Source organism: Schistocerca gregaria, chromosome 11 (assembly GCF_023897955.1).
Source record: "Schistocerca gregaria isolate iqSchGreg1 chromosome 11, iqSchGreg1.2, whole genome shotgun sequence".
NCBI lineage: Eukaryota > Metazoa > Arthropoda > Insecta > Orthoptera > Acrididae > Schistocerca > Schistocerca gregaria.
Window position 1 is genome coordinate 24548851 of NC_064930.1, and position 13552 is coordinate 24562402.

Here is a 13552-nt window from a genome sequence, read left to right on the forward strand (position 1 = left end):
CTGAAAGAGGGGCAGCTTATGTTATACTGTCACCAAGTGGTGCAAAGAATGCCATGGGTATTTCGCACGAATTGGGGTGGCAGTGATTAAAGCAAAGGCGTTTTTCGTTGTGGCAAGATCACGTCATGAAACTTCAATCACCAACATTCTCCTCGGAGTGGAAAACTACAGGGTGTCCCAAAAGGAATGACTCTACTTTAACTTGTAATAATATTGAGACAAATGTCACCAGGTAACTGAAACAGAGCTAGATGTAATCGATACGGTCTAGAGTTTCAGAAAAATTCCGCTAGATGTCGCTACGAGCGCTGACCTGGCGCATGCAGCCAGTCTCGCGCAATATGGCCACAGTCTAACATGGCGTACAGGAACGCCTCGTAGATCCCCTGACTTAACACCTTGTGACTTCTTCCTATGGAGATATGTCAGACAATGTGTTTACGTTCCTCCCTTATTTATGAACTAAAAACCAGAATATCAGCTGCTGTAGCTTCAGTGACGGAAGACATTGCGCTCAGTTTGGTATGAATTCGGTTATCGGCTAGATGCTGGTACCGGCTGTATTTTTTTAGGACCCACGTCTGTGGCGAGGAATGATCATCATACTACTAAATTGTTAAGGCTTTTGTCGCCAATTCTTGACAAACTGTGTGTCAGCTTCTGTCTCGGGTTCTTCGGTTGACGATTTTCTGACATTTCGCCAGCACTATTAGCTGACATTGTCAAAGCTTCACCCACCATTGCCGGTGGTGGACTGGAGCTCACAGCCACAGAAGCTTCCATTATGCCAGCCAGTCGTGCTGGCGCAACGTCAGAAAATTGTCAAACAAATGTCGGCTGAAGAACCCGAGACAGAAGCCAACAGCAGTTTGATCATAACAATCCCTACGAGGCACCTAATTGTGAATTCAAGAATAATCATGTACAAGTAGATTGGAACATACTTTTACTGTGCGCATACCGACTGTACTTTTGAAGATATGATTAGCATTTAATAAGAAATTATTATTATTATTATTATTATTATTATTATCATCATCATCATCATCATCATCTATTTCATCCCAAAGCATATTTTTGTGTGTGTGTGTGTGTGTGTGTCCAATATTCTCCGAATTGCGTTACATTTAAATTGCGTCATACTTTCTTCAAAATAACAACAAAATTTGTTTAATTGCATAGATTTAAAAAATCTACTCACCAGGCAGTGGCAGAGCACACACACAAAAGTTTTGCGATAGGCAAGCTTTCGGAGACAGTGGCTTCTTATTCAGGGAGAAGGGTTGAAGGGAAAAGAAGAAGGGTGAAGGAAAAAACCTGGGTGCCTATTCTGTATCTTTCCGCCACTGTGCCGATCGTTTGGGTACTCGAGAGCACCGAACGGTCTAGTAGTCGAATTAGAGTCCCTGCATCATTCAGTATGCATTTCGGTAGCGATACCGTTCGGGTGTAGAGAACCGAAGCTCTGCTGTCGGTTCGCGTCGCGCAAGCCAATCAAAAGGGAGCGGCCGCAGATCCGCGCATGCGCACTGCAGCGCGCACAGCGCCACGAACACACAGCGGCTAGCACACGGCACAGGCGCGCTATTCTTCCGAGTACCGAAAACTGCGTCTACGTTGCCATCACTCATAACGCCGCATTCCATCGAGCTGGCGTGCTCGCCTTCATCGCCCTTGCCTCCTCCTTAACAGTATCAGGCGCAGTATGTCCATTTCCGTGATCCTCAGCTCGTAAGCATAAAAATTTTACAGTTTCTGTGACCGCATGTTTCCATGGATGCATAATAACGACAGCGTATTTGACTGTGTTCTGCAGATTGTCGTAAATGCCGCATTATGTCATCTTATTATCATTCACACTGGCATCGTGTTTTGGATTTTACGTTCCGGAAAAATGAGTTTGGAATTGTGTAGTACCACATTGTACTAATACATCTATAAAAACACCCGAAAAATTGATTCTGAGAGTTTCAAAGAATAAGAAGATAAACAGAATGTGGTTATAATTCGTTACTAGACATCCAAATGATTAAATAGCCCACTTCCCTACATGATACGTCAACGATTTGTATCTTAAAAACAAAACTGAAAAGAAAACGAATTTTCGAGAGTTCCTGCAGTTCGTCGAAGTTTATAACGTGCATCTCATGAATGAAAATGTTTCGTATATGGTGCTGCAGTCTAAAAATATTACGGCAGAGATCTTTCATCTCTGCCTACTGTGGTCGAGGATTCGCATACTCAGAAATCGCTACATATTCGGAAGATATGGTGAATTATTTCTGACAAGAAAAAATTTAAAGGTCACTGTCGGTTGTTTGACTCACAGCAATTTCATCTGCAGCAAGTCCATATTTCGTTTTTTAAACTCACAGAAATCAAGAACTCATTAATGAGTAAGTGAGCTCTTACATGTAAGCAATAACGAATATTGCAGTTAAATCTTAACTTACACGAATAACAATGTCTCAGAATGTGTTGCATATATGAAGCGGAAAAAAAAAATTTATACCCATCCGCGCGCGAACCTGCGTCCTTTCGCAACGCAGCTCCCACGCGCCTACCACTCGGACACGCCAACCAACAAACAGACGGTACTCAAATCTCTTACTATTGCGTCTAGGAACGTAGTCTGACTTCGTTTCCAAACCGTGCTGCCTAAGTCATAAATGCGTGACAGTTTCGAAAGTTTCCAATATGAAGCTTCACATAATTGCTTTCCATTGTTACTTCAAAGTTATAAACACGTTTCGATAATTACTAACTGACCCATTAGTTGGAAAAAGTACACAAAGGCACCAGTAATGTCACTTCAAGTCATGTAATATACATAAGCATAACCAATGTCTTGATATTTAATGATATTTAAACTCTTATTTGTCTAAGAATAACACGTCTTTTGAGACAATATTGACCGAAAACTTTTTTTTGTGTAATCATTCACAGTAACAACCTAACCTAACCAAATATCCACAAAGGAAAATAGTCAATTATGAACTCACTTTCCAACCGGATGCATCCTCTGATGATTCTTTTGTAACACAATCACTAAATCCAAATCTAAACCCGCTAAATATGTTTGAAATAACAAATTATAGGTGTACATAAACCACAGCTCACCGGTCCACAGGGCCAGACCGAAATCCAAAACCTCTCGGTCCAATTGTGGTAAAATCGGCGGGAGGACTGTTCGGTAACAACTCTCAGAAACTTACTGAATAGGGTATTTCGATAAAGAACTGAAAATGACGTCACTACCGAAACTAACCTACTACACTGATCGGTATGAGCGATACAGCACAGGGCCCCTGGAGAGGTCTAGCAAAAGGGTAGATTTCGAGGAAGTCATCCAGAACTGCTGGTCGGGGTAGACTTTTCGTACAGGATGAGAAGGAAAGACTGAGCCTTTAATAGATGCGATTCATCATGACAAGAGAGGACAGTTTGGAGTGTTAAAAATCGTGAGAGGGAAAAAACAAACAGTGTGGAAAATATAGAAAAACGGAGAAAAGCAACGAAAAAGGTCGGAAAATTAGAAAAATTCGTACGGAAATGGTTAGTAAGAGACAATGAGTGGGCGATCCATATCGCTGCGAAAAAAATATCAGCACTTTGTCCCGATGTCTTTTCTAATACCGATTTTCGTGCCAGTAGATGTGTCCATTTTCAGTTTCAATTTTATTTGTATATAACAATTCGATTGTTATTTACGAATTTGCATTCAACAATTTACGGTTTATTATACTGCATGGCCTTATCCCGATCGTCTTTCACCGATTTATTCGCAAATTTGGGAGCTATTTGCTTTTCCACTATCGGCTTATCTCGTTTATACGTAATTCTCTCACGTTTTTGCGCGTTTGTTTTTCGGCAAATCGCTCTAATCGACTTTATCAAGTCAAGTAGTTTACATTTTTTTCTATAACTTTCGCTTTCTGTTTAACTAGACTCTAAAATATCGTCAGTTTCACGACTTTCTAGATCGGTTTTTACCTTATTTCTTTTTTCTGATCAATATGGATCACCCACTCATTCATTACCTCGTATTAACGATTTCCGTACGAATTTTTCTAATTTTTATGACCTTTTTCGTTGCTTTTATTTCGTTTTTTCATATTTTTTTTACCACTCTCACTATTTTTAACTTTCCAAAGTGCCCTCTCTTGCCATGGTGAATCTCATCTCACATTAAAGAATCAGTCTTCACATCTCATCCCGTACGGTAAGTCTCCTCTGGCTCGTGGTTCTGGGTGACTTTCCCAAAATCTACCCCTTCTCCTAGATCTCTCCAGGCCATTTCCCTCGCCTTTCTTGCTTCCACCTCAACTCTTCTGCCTGAAGGAGTCACTGGCTGCGAAAGCTTGCCTATCACAGCAGTCTTTTGCGTTTGTGTTCTGCCGCTGCTTGGCGAGTAGATTTTTTTTACCTATCCAATTAAATAATTTTATCAATAATTGATTGTTTTTGTTGTTATTATAGAATTGGTTTGCGTATTTGGAAGTGGGGCCCAGTCACACATCTTGCCCCGGGTACTGTCCCGGCGGTCCTCGCGGTGCAGACGAGTCGTGACTTGCGCTCGGGTACCTCAGTCGATAGTGGACTCGCCCACGGAAGGCAGAGGTCCCGAGCTCGACTTTTCGTGTGGCACACAGTTTCAATCAGCCGAGAAGTTACAAAAGATCTGGGTTACAAATCACTTATGTGTCCCATTTTAGCACATTGTTGAAACATGTGGGACCAGTAGGAAATAGGAGTAACAGGGGATAATAAAGATACACAAATGTCACAGATTTTTTTGGCTCATGGGAGAATTTCATGGAAATGTTGCAAAATGTAGATTAGCAGATTGTTCAGGATAGAAGCCAGTTATCTCGTTCTTGTAAAGTTTAAGGAACCTGTATTAGTTTGAAGAATTTAGAGCTGCTCTCCAACTTTTTTATGTATAGCTTACGTAGACAGTGCGAAGACAACATCTGACTAATTATACTGCATTTAAGCAGTCATTCTTTCTGCAGTCCGTACACGACTGGAACGGGGACGTACCCCATCGTGCGGTACACTGCCGGGCTCCGTCTGCTGTGCATGTCACTGTGGCCAGCGCAGTATGTTTGTCGGTGGAGATGGCCCACACCACACACCTGCCAGTGTCTTCACATGTTTCAATACGATTCAGTTGTTGCAGCAGAGAATGTCATTGTGATGTGCAGAGCTTTTCTGCCTGTCTACAAATTGCACTGCCGATAGTTAGTTATGTGTTGCCTGTTCTGTTGTAGCTGATGCTGGCATCCAGTATTGAGCCGACAGTCCCAGAGGGCACTGGCCACCATGGAAGATGAGGTGCCTGGAGCTGCCGAGGTAAGGCTCTCACTTTTGTCCCTTATTGAGCGTATCTGGTGGGCGGTTGTAAACTTGTGACCGGGTTCGGGACTTTCTACCGGAGTGAACGCAACTGTGATTTTACACTCGTAATGTACAGAGTGCCTCGGAGTTCAGCAACCGGCCTTATGTCGCGTTCTTCGACTTCCTGAATGCTTATGATACTTTTCAACACTGTTGCTCGGTGAAAAAAACACTAGTTTATTGAGTTTTGGACCGTATTTGTGATTGGAATGAGAAGTACCTTTCAGAGAGCACTCGACTCATCATTTTCAAAAAAACAAATTCAAAAGATGTAAAAGTTATTTCTGGTGTACTCGAAGGGAGTATTATAGGGCTGTTCAGTTTATATTAATGAGAACGTCAGATGCTCTGTGAAGCTGTTTGCAGACGATGCTGTCAAATATACGCTGATTGGCCAGAACATTATGACCATTCACCTGAGCATAACAGCACAGCGTGTCGTGGTACGGAGGCAGTCGGCCCTCGGTAGGTCACTGGAGGGAGCTGACACCACATTTGCACACGCGAGTCACCTAATTCCCGTAAATTCTGAGTCGGGGGGAGGGACTCGGTGAGCTCTGAAACCACGTTCAGTCGCGTCGTAGATGTGTTCTATCGGGGTCAGGTCTGGTGACTCGGGGGACCAGCACGTCAATTGGAACTCGCCACTGTGTTCCTCAAATCACTCCGTCACTCTCCTGGAATTGTGACACGGTGCACTGTTTTCTTGAAAAATGTCGCAGCACTCCGGAAACATTATTGTCGTGAAGGGGAGTATGTGGTTGCCAACCAGTGTACGATACTCCTTGCCTGTTATGGTGCCTTACACAAACTCTACTGGACCTACAGATGCCTGTGTGAATGTTCCTCAGAGTGTAATGGAGCTGCTGCCAGCATGTCTCAATCCCCCAATACTGGTGCCGAGAAGCTGTTCCCCTGGAAGAAGACGGATTCATGCTCTTCCATTATATGTTATTTATATATATTATTTTATAATAATTGTTTTTATATAGATTCAGTGTTATGCTATCTCGCATTAAGTACGAATGAATGGTTTTGTTCAAGCAGTGAAGCATCATGTATGAACATGTCTGAAAAGTTTGGGTAATTATCAGTTGTAAATTGAGAACATATTTGAATATAGAAGAATTATGGATGCTATGTTTAGTAATTTTGTAGTGAGTTGTTTGAATGTAGAGGCTCTCTTATAGCCTTCACCCGTATGGAATCGGAAAAGAAGTCAGCGGCCAAATACGTGGCGTGGCATGGCGGGAACACAATATTGAGAGAAAACGAGACGGCGACCGTGAAATTTCGAAAGGAAGGTAACTGTTATTACAGCGAAAGAGTGAAGACTTGTCGTCTCACAATATGTTGATCACTTAAAATCAACTCGCAACAAGAAAAACACCTCATCACACATTGCCACAGTGTAGTACCTAGTCACTTGTACACCACTTCTGTGGAGGTTCATTTTTTGTGTCCTTCATCATAGTGTATTACGATACAATTCTTTATTGACTGTCTGGCAATGGGGGTCAAATTTGTGAATGTATGTCAGTTGCAAATGGCTTCAACTATATATTGCATAATTAGGATTACATAGTTAGTAAGAGGTGGTTTATAAATTCAGTTACTATCCAAGTCCAATGAAGTGGGTATTGTTATTTATTTACTTATTTATATTTCATAATTACAGCCTATTACCTGAAAAGCTAAAACAGACCATACAAATCACATTTTCTTGCGTATTAATAAATTTATGCATTAACTATTTATTCCTGATATTTATATTTTAAAAATATTACAACTGCTTCTACTACTGGAAAACTGCAATAAACCCTTAAACAACTACCACCTACTTATACCACTATAAGCATAGCAGAATATGTCATGTGTCTGCTCATTTAGTCTGGTTCATTTAAGCAGTAGATAGTTGTTTCCACTACTGGATACATCCTCGTACTACCCCGCTCAAAAGCCTCTGTCCGCTAAATTCTTGGGGCATCGGGCAGCACGTCAGCAATTTTTACGCTGTAGCAAACTATTCCAGCAATCACTGTTGTGGCTTAGAGTGCGCACTTCCGTGATCACCTGTATCGACACAGTGTAAATTCTTGAGGCAATTGCCGACCTCAGTTGTCTTCTTTCCAACTGTTGAGTATATTGTCTACGCAGGATGGCAGCATGCTGGCATCTTGTCGAATGCTTCGTGGAAATCTTCCTCGGCCTTCCTGGTTACTGCAGCTGCATTATCGTCAAAGATGTATTAGATCGACTTGCTCATTAGTGCTGCTTTGGGGTGAAACATTCTTAATCCCTGACGGCTAAAACCTGCTGCACCTGCGTAGAGCGGCGGTTCGTCAGTGTCGTGTTTTCTGGAGTGCCAACACTGCCGCAGGCACAGCTATCGTTCGTCTGTCTTTTGATTTTGTATAGGTATGTCGCATACCTGCTGTGGCCAGTCAGATAATATATTAATCCACTTGATGGGTTAAGAAGTCTGATTTTTAGTCTCCTCCTGATGTTATGGAGAAATTCATACGTTCTCCTGCCTGTATCTGATATGTTCCATTCATTTCGTGAGAGTCGTAATAGGTCGTCTTTCATTAAATTTTTTGTATTGGCTTCAGGTCCATGCATCCTTTTTACTTCCATTGGATTGCTTTCTTTAACTAGTAAAGGTCTCTCATTTTCCTGATTTCTAAGTCCAAATTCTCGCAATTACTAACAAAGCATCATTCAGGCTAATGCATTAAGCACCTGTTAATATTAGTAACACCCCTCATTGAATTCTTCTCACTAATGAGGCTGGCTTCAGTAGCTGCAATGTATGAGCACAGATGCTCACACCATATCCTATGACCGATGATAAAATAGATCGGTGGTATGCTCTGATTGTTTTTGAGGAAAGCCGAAATTGCCTGTTTCCACTTGTTATAATTTTATTCATCACGTTTGTAGCTTTTTTGCCTGTTTCCTCTATATGAAGTGCAAAGTCATGATGTGTGTCCAGAAATATCCCTAGATATCTTGTTAGTGTACTTCTCCTACTCATAAAAAAACTACATTTTATTTTACGGTTTCTTGCTAGGTTCCTTTCAGCGGGAGGTATGCTGTTTTGTGATGTGCTAGTGACAGTTTAACACTTCGGCACTAGCCCTCAAGTTTGTGGAATGCTGGATTACATTTGTCTTCTGTAATTCTTCTGGAATCACTGTGTAGAATGAACAGCATGTCATCTCTAAATGGTAAATGTGAATTGGATATGGAGGTGACATGACAGTGCTGCATTTGGGTCATGGCCACATAGCTCTCTATGCCTGGCACCTGTGGATTTCTTTCTCTGAGGTTGTACGTGCCTCTTGCTCCAAAAACAATTCTAGAACTCAGAATACGCATTTGTAAAACACTCTTGTGATGACTTCTCTCATTCTTCAGAATGTATGGCATGAAATTAATTAGTTAGATGCAGACTGTGTGACCAAAGAGAGTCTATGGAATGCCTATAGCATACACAAAACATTTGAACTTTCTTTTTCATTCTCTGTAATTTTTATCAATGCATCTCTACACACTATATCACTTATGTGAGTACTGATGAGCAGAAACATTATGCCTGTGGCACAGGTCAGAGAAGTCCTCTGTTGCTTGCCAGAGGTATTTGACACCGGATGTCTGTCCACAGGTCACACAGTGCTCGTAAATTAGGGGCAGGTGATTTGTGGGCACGGAGCTGGTACCCGTTAGTGATGCCGGTGTGATTTGTAGGTATGTAGCTAGTGCCTGGCAGTATTCCCAGTGTGTTTGCTGGGTCCAAGTCAGGTGAATGTGGTGAGTGAGACATCAGTGTGTGTTCACTATCCTGCTCTTCCAATTCTGTAGCACAGACAGTTATAATTACAGACGATGCCATTGCCATCACGGAAGGTATAGAGTGGGATGCAGGCGCTTTGCAGTGACGCTTTATCTGTTTAGCAAGAGTAATAGAAGGCAGATTTCAGACTACCTAACTGATCAAAATGAAAATTTCTGTTCCGACACTGACAATGTTGAGTGTTTATGGAAAAAGTTTAAGGCAGTTGTAAAATGCGTTTTAGACAGGTACGTGTCGAGTGAAACTGTGATGAACGCGAAAAACCCACCATGGTTCAACAACAAAGTTAGGAAACTACTGCGGAAGCAAAGAGAGCTTCACTTCAAGTTTAAACGCAGCCAAAACCTCTCAGACAAACAGATCCTAAACGATGTCAAAGTTAGCGTAAGGAGGGCTATGCATGAAGCGTTCAGTGAATTCGAAAGTAAAATTCTATGTACCGACTTGACAGAAAATCCTAGGAAGTTCTGGTCTTACATTAAATCAGTAAGTGGCTCGAAACAGCATATCCAGACACTCCGGGATGATGATGGCTTTGAAACAGAGGAAATACTAAACACCTTTTTCCAAAGCTGCTTCACAGAGGAAGACCGCACTGCAGTTCCTTCTCTAAATCCTCTCACAAACGAAAAAATGGCTGAAATCGAAATAAGTGTCCAAGGAATAGAAAAGCAACTGAAATCACGCAACAGAGGAAAGTCCACTGGACCTGACGTGATACCCATTCGATTCTACAAAGAGTACGTGAAAGAACTTTCCCCCCTTCTAACAGCCGTGTACCGCAAGTCTCTAGAGGAACGGAAGGTTCCAAATGATTGTAAAAGAGCACAGGTAGTCCCAGTCTTCAAAAAGGGTCGTCGAGCAGATGCGCAAAACTATAGACCTATATCTCTGACGTCGATCTGTTGTAGAATTTTAGAACATGTCTTTTGCTCGAGTCTCATGTTGTTTTTGGAAACCAGAATCTACTCTGTAGGAATCAACATGGATTCCGGAAACAGCGATCGTGTGAAACCCAACTCGCTTTATTTGTTCATGAGACCCAGGTAGATGCTATTTTCCTAGACTTCCGGAAGGCGTTCGATACAGTTCCGCACTGTCGCCTGATAAACAAAGTAAGAGCCTACGGAATATCAGACCAGCTGTGTGGCTGGATTGAAGAGTTTTTACAAATGGAACACAGCATGATGTTATCAATGGAGAGACGTCTACAGACGTTAAAGTAACTTCTGGCGTGCCACGGGGAGTGTTGTGGGACCATTGCTTTTCACAGTATATATATAGTAGATAGTGTCGGAAGTTCCATGCGGCTTTTCCCGGATGATGCTGTAGTATACAGAGAAGTTGCAGCATTAGAAAATTGTAGCGAAATGCAGGAAGATCTGCAGCGGATAGGCACTTGGTGCAGGGAGTGGCAACTGACCCTTAACATAGACAAATGTAATGTATTGTGAATACATAGAAAGAAGGATCCTTTATTGTATGATTATATGATAGCGGAACAAACACTGGTAGCAGTTACTTCTGTAAAATATCTGGGAGTATGCGTGCAGAACGATTTGAAGTGGAATGATCATATAAAATTAATTGTCGGTAAGGCGGATACCATGTTGAGATTCATTGGGAGAGTCCTTAGAAAATGTAGTCCATCAACAAAAGAGGTGGCTTACAAAACACTCATTCGACCTATACTTGAGTATTGCTCATCAGTGTGGGATCCGTACCAGGTCGGGCTGATAGAAGAGATAGAGAAGATCCAAAGAAGAGCGGCGCGTTTCGTCTCGGGGTTATTTGGTAACCGTGATAGCGTTACGGAGATGTTTAGCAAACTCGAGTGGCAGACTCTGCAAGAGAGGTGCTCTGCATTGCGGTGTAGCTCGCTGTCCAGGTTTCGAGAGGGTGCGTTTCTGGACGAGGAATCGAATATATTGCTTCCCCCTACTTATACCTCTCGAGGAGATCACGAATGTAAAATTAGAGAGAATCGAGTGCGCACGGAGGCTTTCAGACAGTCATTCTTCCCACAAACCGTACGCGACAGGAACAGAAAAGGGAGGTAATGACTGTGGCACGTAAAGTGCCCTCTGCCACACACCGTTGGGTGGCTTGCATAGTATAAATGTAGATTTAGATGTGGACGCTCATGTAGTCTAAAACTCTTGTCGTGTCTTCAATTACGACATAGGTTGCACATGGGCAACTTGAATGTCTGCATAGCACAGTACTGCTCCCACCAGCTTTTGTCTGTAGTGTGGTGTACGTTTCGAGCATCCGATTGCCCGGATGGTGAAATGTGGCATTGTCGTAAGCAAAATTGTCCACACTATAGTTTAGGACTACTTTTGTGATTACGTAGGCTTTCCCGGTGTAATAAGTCTTGAAAGTCTCTTCGGGTTTGCTGCCTGATCTAAAATCGAATCGATATTACGGCGATCCGACAGGTCGCCATCTTCAGGAAATGCTGCTTCTGCTGACGAGTCCCGCTGAGAAGTGACACCAGGCTGCAAATTGACATCCTATATAGGCCACGGTTCAGTACACGGCACGTGCGCCGCCCGTCACGGTTACTGCCTTCCGAAACAGGAAGGTGGCGCCCCCCTTAGTGGAACACTTCCGGCAACGATATATCGCACACAGGGCTGCACCGAAGAATGTTCAATTTTGGTGCAAGATAATACAGGATTCCATGTCTTGCTCAGAGGGAACACATTGTCTCTGTTGATTAAATTATCAGCCAACCTAATTTCATTTCCAGTTTTTGGAACAGTGTCTATATAGGACGTCGATTTGCAGCCTGGCATCAGTTCTCAGCGGCACTCGTCAGCAGAAGCAGCATTTTCCTGAAGATGGCGACCAGTTGGATCGCCGAAATATTGAGTCGACTCAATTTGAGGATCTGGCAGCAAACCCGAAGAGACTTTTTAGGACTACTTTTGATCTGTAACATCTGCAAATGAGAGTAATTGATTATTCCATAAGCAAATGTGGTTTGTGTACGACCAATGAAATAAAAGTTATAGAGTTTTATTAAGAGGGACGAATCGGAATTCAGCTCGACATTGGACACGAGACGAACTGGTGCAGGTCGTGTTGTGGCAGTGCCGAATGCTTGTGGAGCGAGCCGAGTCGGTCGGCTGTGTGGGGTCACAGTCTCACTGAGCGACCAGGTGGAGGAACGAGGCCACAGTAGAGGCGAACAAAAATTAAACTGCAGGGGGCTCACAACTCATTTGTGAGTACGTGCTTGGCTACCTGTGGGACCCCAGCCTTTACACTTCGCAGCATTACTTCCTTTCTGTGCTGAAAGCTTGTACTTTCACTCAACCTTCACCTCTCCCCCCTGCAACCCCCATCTCGACCTCTCCATTGGGTGATTTTCTCGGTGCAGACTCTGCTCGGACCTGGTTTGTAACTGGGTCTAGACTTTCCGCTACCAGTGTTCTCCACAACGTTTCTTTAAATAAACGTGATTTCCTCACTGTTTGGCCTGCCACCAATTTTCAGAATTCTCCAGAAACGCGGATCGTGCAGAAACCCAATGTGGTGTATGCTCCACTTTTGTGCCTTTCCATCTTTGCACTCTTCCCTTTAATAAAGTAATGTACCCAAAACACAGCACGGCAGTCGTCGCGTTGTGGGGGCAGATTTGTGAAGTACCTGCTAGGTTGTAGCCCCGTGACCACACAGGGATTGCACTGTCGGTGTCTAAGCTGAAAACTCCCCACGTAAGCCGAGGAGTACGTGCCCACCGCGACGGGCATGGGGGACTTCGAACGACGACCTGTGGGCCGGCTAACTGTTGCCGGGTTTCTGCAGATGAAGTTCTCCCTTAGGCTGCTGTATGGGCCCAATATTCGATATGCACGGAAAGTCCTCTTTTAATGCAGAGAGATAAAACCCTAAAATGTTCCCTTCCCTGGCTACGCTGTGGGAGGAACGTAGGGCTAAGCTGCAGGCAGAAAAATAGTCATGCCGATCTCGGTTTGCATGAGGTTCGACGGTGGTTCCTTCTCGGCCAAGAAACCCGTATTCCTCGTGGTGGACATTGGAGATAAGTTTGGGGAAGTGGCAGCCATCTCTAAACGAAATGTGAGTCAGTTCCTGTCAGAACGTCATCCCCTGCCCACTCACGGTGCCGCTCGCTCGTAATGAGCCAGGTGACGTACCGGTGACTGTCACTTTCCGTAACAGTCCGAATGTGGCTCAGAACCTCATTTTCCACCGAGAGCTGCTCTCGTAATCTCGACGAGCTGCGCGCTAGCTCGGAGTGATGGGGTGTACCCCTGCACGTCGTGT

General features: G+C 43.4%; 1 protein-coding gene across 2 annotated transcripts in view; it reads left to right on the forward strand.

The window, feature by feature from the left end:
* LOC126295424 (zinc finger protein OZF-like) overlaps positions 1–13552 on the forward strand; it is a 146940-nt gene that overhangs the window by 36612 nt on the left and 96776 nt on the right. For both annotated transcript variants that reach the window (XM_049987908.1, XM_049987907.1), the window contains exon 2: positions 5274–5355. In XM_049987908.1, coding sequence (XP_049843865.1) covers positions 5326–5355 — 30 coding nt within the window. In that variant the 5' untranslated portion in view covers positions 5274–5325. The remainder of the gene's footprint in view (positions 1–5273; positions 5356–13552) is intronic.